This window comes from Mustela erminea, chromosome 3 (assembly GCF_009829155.1).
Source record: "Mustela erminea isolate mMusErm1 chromosome 3, mMusErm1.Pri, whole genome shotgun sequence".
Classification (NCBI taxonomy): domain Eukaryota; kingdom Metazoa; phylum Chordata; class Mammalia; order Carnivora; family Mustelidae; genus Mustela; species Mustela erminea.
The window spans coordinates 88,821,722-88,831,344 of record NC_045616.1 but is presented as its reverse complement, the minus strand read 5'-3'; the positions used below and the strand labels follow the sequence as shown (position 1 = coordinate 88,831,344).

The 9,623-nt window shown below is 40.3% G+C and overlaps 1 protein-coding gene and 1 pseudogene across 4 annotated transcripts in view; one reads left to right on the top strand and one right to left on the bottom strand.

The window, feature by feature from the left end:
- The first annotated feature begins 1,900 nt into the window (after nt 1-1,900).
- LOC116587224 lies at nt 1,901-8,430 on the top strand (annotated as a pseudogene).
- Nucleotides 8,090-9,623, bottom strand: part of NME5 (NME/NM23 family member 5) — a 24,407-nt gene continuing 22,873 nt past the window's right edge. For all 4 annotated transcript variants that reach the window (XM_032336609.1, XM_032336608.1, XM_032336612.1 and 1 more), the window contains exon 6: nt 8,090-9,106. In XM_032336609.1, the coding sequence (XP_032192500.1) occupies nt 9,026-9,106 (81 nt within the window). In that variant the 3' untranslated portion in view covers nt 8,090-9,025. The remainder of the gene's footprint in view (nt 9,107-9,623) is intronic.

The window sequence follows — 9,623 nt, the reverse complement described above, 5'->3', positions numbered from 1 at the left end:
ATGTCTCTTAGCTACCCCAGACCTCATTTGCATCAACTATAAATGAAGGGGTTGTATTAGGTAAGAATGAGTAGTGGTTAAATGTAAATAAAGACATTAATGCCTTTGGTAATACAGAAAATGCAAAGGGGTTTAGAGACACTTTTTAAGTAATAAAGGAAAAAAACCTTGTGATTGTAGGCCCCCAAAAGTAACAGCATCAATGTAGTACAGTTCCAAGATCCATTCACTTTTATTCACATAAATCCATTAAATGGATGAACTTGCTCTGCATACAACATTTAGCTGGCTCTATGAGAAAAACAAGGTTTTCCATGTTTGTGAAAAAGCACCAGGACATAATGGAAAGGCTTTAGGGCCAAATATAATTGAGTTCAAATCACTGGCTCTAAAAATTCCTAGATATGGCCTCTAGATCAAATCATTCTAACCTCAAGATTATTGTGAGAATTAAATAAGCTAATAGATGGGGGTGCTTAGCATAGTGCTTGGCACATCATAAGTCACAATAGATAGTTCTTTCATCAATGATGGGAACATAAGTGCTCCTGGTGGACTCAGTTGGTAGAGCATGTGACCCTTGATCTGGGGGTTGTGAGTTTGAGCTCAACTTTGGGGGTAGAGATTGTTTTTTTTTAATTTTTTTTTAAATTTTATTTATTTATTTGACAGACAGAAATTACAAGTAGGCAGAGAGGCAGGCAGAGAGAGAGAGGAAGGGAAACAGGCTCCCTGCTGAGCAGAGAGCCCAATGACAACGACGACGTGGGGCTCCATCCCAGGACCCTGGGATCATGACCTGAGCGGAAGGCAGAGGCTCAACCCATTGAGCCACCCAGGCGCCCCTAAAATTTTTTAATTTAAAAAAAATACCTGAGGTAAGTAATAATCGCCAATACTGACTGAGTGCTCACTCTGTGCCTCCAAGGTACTGTTGGGTACTTTTACATATCACATTTAATCCTTTCAACAGTGCTGTCAGGTCAGTACTATCATTTCCCAGTTTACAGATGAGGAAACACACTCAGAGGTTAAGCAACATCTCCCATGGTCACAGAACTCGGAAGTCAAGAAGTTATGATACAAAACTGCTTTGTTGTTTCCAAAAGCCAAGCCCTAAACCATTTCACCATATTATCCACTACATTATGTCAAAGGAGTATATTATTAAGTGCCAGGAAAGTCAGAAATTAAGCATGAGTATTTCACAGGCACAAGAAACAAGCACGTTTTAGAGCAAAATTATAGGAACTGCCTCCTACGCTAGGAATTGTGTAACCAAGAAAGAGTAGGAGAGTCATCCAGTATTTGCGAGGTGGGGGAGCAGGAGTAAAGGAAGGGACTGACTGCAGCAAATGTAGAGAATTAGGAATGAACCAGTTAAGTCAATAGACCACACTAAAGAGAGCAATGTCCATAAAGGCAGGCTCAGGAATAAGGTGGGAAAGATAAGCACTGGCCAGAGTGTGGGAGCCCTGAATACCAGACCAACAAATAAGAAATATTCTTTTTCAACCATATTAGGTATACACAAGATACTCAATAAATATTTGTTGATTGTCACAAAATCGAGAGAATGAATTTCAAACCTAATTCCCCAATGGAAGTAGGAAACCCATTTTCAGTATGGACAGTGTCTCTTCAGCCTGAGTCCCCTGGCCAGCTAGAACAGTAAGAAAGCACATGAGCACACTATTTTAAATCCCTTCAGTCTGTATTGTGCTTCAAAATTTCAAACACTTTGAATTTTAGAGATATGATCAACATACCTGAATCTTCATAGCAGATCAAGAATACCAAACTCACTGATAAAAATAAAGGGAAAATGATGATGAGAGCAAGAAAAAAGACAAAGACTTTGAAAATAATGGAGCTGTGAGAGGAAGAAGAGTCTAAGAAGATGCAAGGGCACAGAATCCAGTGGAAAGGCCAGCCAGATGGCTTTGGAAAGCCCAGGGCCAAGCCCTCAGAGTCAGGTAGCTCCTGAAGAGTGGAGAGGAGAGGGCAGGTAGGGACGCCCAGACCTACAGGAAGCTACACAAAACGTCTGGCTTTCTATATACAACAGTGGCTTCAGGTTGGGACCTATCATAATAGCAATAGAAAGAGGGATGTAACAATGTGATTTTACCAGTGATAATATGATATTTTTACTTAGACTATATTGTATTTCTCAGCACAGAGAAAACAATGGTTTCAAATATTACATTTTCTTACATCCCTGAGGGGCATGAAGGACATTCATAATGGTTTGCCAATTGTGTATTGAACTTGCATCTCTGAAAGGTACAAAGAAGTTAAACTACCTAGAACTTGGGGGTTCTGTTAGACATAGGATTTTATTTTAATTGAACTTCGAATGGAAAGACTGAAACTTTAAAGCCTGAAAATTTTCAACTGGGATGTTTAGTCTATAGCTAGTCATCTGATGGTTGGTTAGAAGTTTGGCATGACTAATTCTTCACAGTCCATTTGCTAAATGACACATTATAAAAGCAAGCACCACTGAAAAGGCTGTGCTTGTTTCCAAAGCTTCAGCTTCATTGCAGACTGGCTCTTTTATATTGGTCCTCCTCTAACCATTTTATGGTGCAAGAGGCTCTAACCACATATATACGTTAAAGACTCCTTGAAATGTTCTCACATTGGCAAGGAACAGAAACACTAGATAAAGTCCAGAGAGGTCATCATTCAGGCCTCAACACCACCTAGAAGGCCACCTAGAAGGATCAGGATTTTATAATCCTAATAGAAGATATTAACCCCTGAGATGTTTATTCTTGTAAAATAGTTTAACCCTCTCTATCCCCCAATTACAAAACTTGTCCTGAAAAGTAACCAGATCCTCATAGAACAGTTGAGAATGTGAGGTAGTTCCGCATGGCTGCTTCATAATAAAAAGCTGAACACGGAGAGAGTAATAGGAGAGACTAAAAATAGAAAGTTTAAAGAAGGATCTAGAAATTGTAGTTCAGATTGACACATTGTTGTTAATCTGTGTCTTTAAAGGGCCTTGTCTGTTTCATCTAGTTTGTTGAATTTATTGGCATAAAATTACTCATAATATTCCCCTATTGCCCTTTTTAAATTTTTTTTTTTTTTTTTTAAATTTGAGAGAGAGAGCATGAGAGAGCACAAGCGGGGAGAGAAACAAAAGAGAGGGAGAAGCAGACTCCCCATTGAGCAGGGAGCCTGACATGGGACTTGATCCCAGGACCCAGAGATCATGACCTGAGTCTAAATCAGACACTTAAGCAACTGAGGCATCTGGGCGCCCTGCCCTTTTAATATCTATAAGGTCTGTAGTGATTTGATGATATTGGGCCCAATAAACAGAATTGGTTTAAGAAACAAAAAGGGTGAAAAAAAAATTGAGGCTGATTTGACAGACCATACTGAAGCCATAATTCTTCCAAGGAACATTCCACCACCTCAGCTAAGAAATGCAGATGACACAAGGGGTGGGGGGAGGAAGTTTTTTATGGTTCTAGTGATGGGGCTGTTGGTCAGATTAGCTGCCCATTTGTCTGCAAGCTGCTTTCTCCTCCCATTCCCTGCTCCTTGCCACCACAGTACAGCTGCTGGCCAGGAAGCCTGAGGAAGAGGCTCCCTCTGGAGCTGATGGCAGTGGCACTTTGGAAAGTGCTGGCAGGGGGTGGGCTATAAAAAACAATTTGGTTTGGGAACAAAAGGCATCAATCAAAGCAGTGTCATCAACCCTTGATTTGGATGGGAGAGAATTTTTGGGTCACCTTGGAAGCAGGAAAGTAATAGACAGTATCATTTTATTTAGTCATCTTAGTCCAATGGACTCAAGAGTCAATTTTTTAAAATTTAATTTATTTATTTGACAGACAGATCACAAGTAGGCAGAGAGGCAGGCAGAGAGAGACGAGGGAGCAGGCTCCCTGCTGAGCAGAGAGACTGATGCGGGCTCAATCACAGGACCCTGAGATCATGACCCAAGCCCAAGGCAGAGGCTTTAACCCACTGAGCCACCCAGGTGCCCCTCAAGGGTCTAATTTAATAGGAAAGCTAAGCATGACTGCTACACAGAGATCTTTTCCTTTAGTCATGTCCTTTGGTGAGGTGGGCGAAAGCTATCTCACTTGCACTTTCTATCTGAAATTGCCAGAAATCCCTGGATTCTACCTTTAGAAGTAAACTCTGTTAAAGGCTCTCTTAAGACCAAGAGTTTGTTTTTTGTTTTTTGTTTTTCTTTTAAATTTTATTTATTCATTTGAGAGAAAGAGCAGGAGCAGGAGGAGTGAGAGGCAGAGGGAGAGGGAGAAGCCGGTTCCCCGCTGAGCAAGGAACCCCAATGTGGGGCTCAATCCCAGAACCCCAAGATCATGACCTGAGCCCAAGGCAGCCACTTAACTGGCTGAGCCAGCCAGGTGCTCCAGTTTCTGAGATTTAATTACCTTTTGGAAAGCAAGTAGGGATCTAAAAGGAAAGGCATAAAGTTAGGATAGGGACTGTTGTTAGTGAGGGGACTAACAAAAATAATCCAGGAAAAGCATCTGAAGTCAGAGAAAGAGCAAACAAAGAATTGAGCCATCTCTGAATCAAAAGTCAAAACTTAATGTAAATAGTTCTTAGGAAGAGTTAACTGCATAAAACTCTTAGGAAGAGTTAACTGCATAAAAGAAGTAGCAGTATTTTTGAGCTGGGTAAGTTCTTGTCCAAAGTATCTGTGACACTTTCAGATCATGCTCATATGTGGCACCCTTCTGCCAGGACCAACACACGACTGCCCTGGACTTTCTCCTTCAAGCAATATTCTGCGCTTCAGAATCCCCCAAACAAAGCTGAGGTAGGTACGCCCAGGTGAGACATTATGTACCATGTTTCCTGGCTAAGTGTAAGAGCAGTAACAGGCATGGGGAGCTTCTAGATGCCATCCCAGATCTACATGTGTACAGAAGTAAAGAAATAGCTGAACTATTTAGTTCCAAGTCATTACAGAATTGCATGCTTGCTTGTTTTTTTCTTTGGTCTCTTTGAGTCCTGGAGAAAGGAAATAAATTAAGTGATCTATCTTGGTTAATAAGGATACCACACTATCATTCAGTGTGAAAGACATGCATGAAATCACTAGTACTTAACAAGGACAAATGTGTGCATAATAGTACTTTGGTACTACCTTTTAGTACATCAGAAAATGGTCTTCTCCCCTCTCCAGTTACCCAGGAAGTAAACAAGAAGGCAGTCTTCCTGTTTTCCTTTGCAGTTGTGACCCATGAAATAATTACCTCAAATGTGTCTAAAATTAAAGAATGCAATAGCTAACTATAAATCTTTCCATGTGCATGTATTTTTGTCCATTCCATCTCCAAAATGTATCTCAAATGAGTCTGTTTTCTCTTTCCCCCTCCATTTTTTAAAAGACTTTATTTATTTGAGAGAGAGTGTGTGTGTGCATCCACAAGCACGAGTGGAGGGAGGGGTAGACGGATAGGGAGAATGAGAGAAACAGATTCTGCACTGAGGGTGGAGCCCAACATGGGGCTCTATCTCCAGACCCTGAGATCATGAAATCAAAGAGACTGATGCTAACCAACTGAGCCACCAAGGCGCCACCCCCTTCCCACCCCATTTTTAAAAAACAAATGGTAGGTTTGGAAACTGGAGCTGATTTCCGGTGTGGAATTTTTCTGCCATATACAATGCTGCCTCTTTTTTAGGCAAGAGTATACCTCTTGGGGAGGAAATGACCACCTGAACTTCTCACACCTAAATCTCATTGTAAAAACTATTTGCTTTTTCCTATGTGCTCTTGGCCACTGCTCAAAATATAACAATCTAAAACTTATCTTTGTTACTAAGATTTTGGTTTGTCTTCCCAATACTGATGCCAAAGCTGTTTTGAAATATAGCAAGCATATCAGTCTCAGGAGGAATACGTCCAGAAATTGGATGGCCTGGGTGGCTCAGTTGGTTAAGCGCCCTTTTTCTTTTCTTTTTTCTTTCTTTTTTTTTTTTTTTAGATTTATTTATTTCAGAAAGAGAAAGAGAAAGGGAGAACAGTGGCAGGGGCAGAAGGAGAAGGAGAGAAATCCTCAAGCAGACTTGATCCCAAGCCCCTCAGAGCGGGACCTGAGATGAAATCCAGAGTTGGATGCTTGAGTGGATCTTTTTAAACCTTAGAAAAAATTGCAAAAGCAGTTGAACATGAACACTGCAGAAAAATTTTAAATACAGCTAAGTAAAAATTTATTTTTTAAAAGATTTTTGAGAGAGAGCAAGTGCTAGCAAGAGGGCACAAGCAGTGGGGAGCAGCAGAGGGAGAGGGAGAAGCAGACTGCCCATTGAGCAGGGAGCCTGAAAATGTGGGGCTTAATCTCAGGACCCTAGGATCCTAACCTGAGCTGAAGGCAGATGCTTAACCAACTGAACCACCCAGGTGCCCTGCTAAGCAAAAATTAAAACAAAAGAGCAGGGGCACCTGGGTGGTTCAGGGCCAGATCATGATCCCAGGGTTCTGGGACTGAGCCCCGCATGGGGCTCTCTGCTCAGCGGGTAGCCTGTTTCCCCTCCCCTCTCTCTGCCTACCTGTGATCTCTGTCAAATAAATAAATAAAATCTTAAAAAAAAAAAAAAGAGCATATTCCCACCTTCCAAAGATTATATAATAATTATGTAACAGATGGGTATCCTTCCATATCATACCCTACATATATGTATTTTTTTCATCAAGGAGATCATGCTGTGCATATTGCTTCATAACGTGTTTTTTCCAGTTAACAATCTTTACTTCCCAAGACAATACATTTTCATCTCATCTAATACTCAATCTGGATTAAAATTTTCCCAGTTGTCTCAGAAAGGTCCTTTGCAGCTTCTCTGTCTAAACCAGGGTCAAGGGGCGCCTGGGTGGCTCAGTCATTAAGCGTCTGCCTTCGGCTCAGGTCATGATCCCAGGGCCCTGGGATCGAGCCCCGTATCAGGCTCCCTGCTTGGCGGGAAGCCTGCTTTCCCTCTCCTAGGCCCCCTGCATGTGTTCCCTCCCTTGCTGTGTCTCCCTCTGTCAAACAAATAAATAAAGTCTTTAAAAAAATAAAGTAAAATAAACCAGGGTCCAATCGAGAAACTAGTATTGGTTCTGATTATGTATCTTAAGTCTCTTTAAGTCTAAAGTGGTCCCTTTTTTTCAAGACACCAATATGTTGAGAAGATGGGATCTCTCCTGCAGATCATACCATCTTCTAAATTTTTCTAGTTGCTTCTTAAACTTATATATACTTAAACTTTTTAAACTAAACTGTCTGAACTGTGTATTATAAATGCATCTAGATATATAATATAAGCTTAGGAAAACATCAAAACTAAAATTCTGTGTCTTGGAGTGCTTGGCTGGCTCATTTGGTAGAACATGTGACTTGGGGTCGTGAGTTCAAGCCCCATGTAGGACCTACCAAAAAAAAAAAAAAATTCCATGTCTTACTTTGCTAACTTAAAAAAATAATACAGCAACATCTTTTATCAGTCTTCTATTACTTAATGTTACATCACTGTTAAACTCATACCCTAAGCTGACAACAGCTGTTACAGTATACTGAGCTCCAAAGAGACAGGACTAGGGCAGGTGGGAGCCAGAAGTGCACTGGGTAACTCTGGGTCACACTGAAAAAAATAACTATACACAGGCAAAGAAGATCCTAAGAGAGCAAGAAGCAAAATGCCATTATAGGCACTCTTTGTGCAAACTTTCCAGGAGGACCACAAGAAGCAACCAGATGCTTTAGTCACCTTCTCAGAGTTCTACCAAAAGAGCTCAGAGAGGTAAAAGACCATGTCTACAGAAGAGAAAGGTAATTTTGAAGACATGGCAAATGCAGACAAGGAAACCTACATTCCTCCTAAAGGGGAAATAAAAACAAAGTCCAAGAGGGTCGCCTGGGTGGCTCAGTGGTTTGGGCTGCTGCCTTCGGCTCGGGTCATGATCTCAGGGTCCTGGGATCGAGCCCCGTATCGGGCTCCCTGCTCCGCAGGAAGCCTGCTTCCCTCTCTCTCTCTCTGCCTGCCTCTCTGCCTACTTGTGATCTCTGTCTGTCAAATAAATAAATAAAATCTTAAAAAAAAAAAAAAACAAAGTCCAAGAATCCTGATGTACCGCAGAGGCTACCTTGAATCTTTTTCTTGTTGATTATTGCCCCCAGATCCACAGAGAACATCCTGGCTTATGCACTGGTGATGTACTGGGAGAGACATGGAGTAACACTGCTGTAGATGACAAGAAGCCTTAGGAAAAGAAGGCTGCTAAGCCAAGGAAAAACAGGTAAAATAGATAAATTGCTGAAATACCAAAATACGAAAATAAGTCTATGTGGCAAGAAAAAAAAAAAGTCCTCAAAGCTGAAAACAAGAAAAAGAGGATGAGAAGATGGAGAAGTAGAGGAGGATGATAAAGATGAAGATGATGATGATAAAGAAGTGGGTTCTAATTTTTTTCTCATCTCTAAGATATTTAACCTCCCTATACACAACTCACTCCTTTTGAAGAAAAAAAACTGAAATGGAACTGTGTGAGACTTGTTTTTCAAATGTAGTGTCTTTTTCTATATAGTAAACACACCATCAAATGTGTCTTCAGCTACCCTGTCCTAGTGGCATTTCAGTGGCCACTACCTTTGCCTGTGTGTCAAGAGGCCCAGGAATTGAAAGCAGGTTTTTCTTGGCACATAGTCATTTCATCTTCAGTTGTTTCTAATGTGTCTTATATAAATTAACCGTTCTCCTAACTGGATGCCCATTTATGATCACACAAAAAAAAATTTGTTTCATTAACATTTTAAATACTTCTAAATAAAATCAATTTTCTTATTAGAGAACAAAAATTATACCCTAAAGCTATATTTTACCTTAGGTAATGCTATCTTATGCATAAAACACAGTCATTTGTTTAAAACATCTCTAAAAACAACTCATTTCGCACATAGTTACTTAAACCCCTTAGGAAGGTTTGTTTTAAAGTAGAAGCATGTCTTTCACAGTAAGATAAGGATTTGTTCTTTGAGGAACTTCAAGGTTCTTCTGCAGACAGATTGTGACACAGCTTGGGCTTGTTGGGATTATTTTTCAGTAGCCAATCAGCTAGCCAATTCTACGGAAAACAGAGAAAAAAAAACTTGTAATAAACATTTAAATACATATACTATAAATTATAAATATATATTATGAATGATATAAATATACACTGTATATACAAACTCACACTATAAGTAGTATAAATATATATCAATTTAAAATTCAGTTTACAGGGGCGCCTGGGTGGCTCAGTGGGTTAAAGCCTCTGTCTTCAGCTCAGGTCATGATCCCAGGGTCCTGGAATCCAGCCCAGCATAGGGCTCTCTGCTCAGCGGGGAGCCTGCTTCCTCCTCTCTCTCTCTCTCTCTCTCTCTCTCTCTGCCTGCCTCTCTTCCTACTTGTAATCTCCATCTGTCAAATAAATAAATAAACTGTAAAAAACAAAAAACTGAAACACTAAGTTTTACATTATGCAAGATTGTCAAGTATAGATCCAAATTGGAAAAGAAGTCAAACTATCTCCTTTTACAGTTGACATGATCCTATTTTAAAGAAAATCCCAAGGAAAGCTATTATAACTAATGAATCCAGCA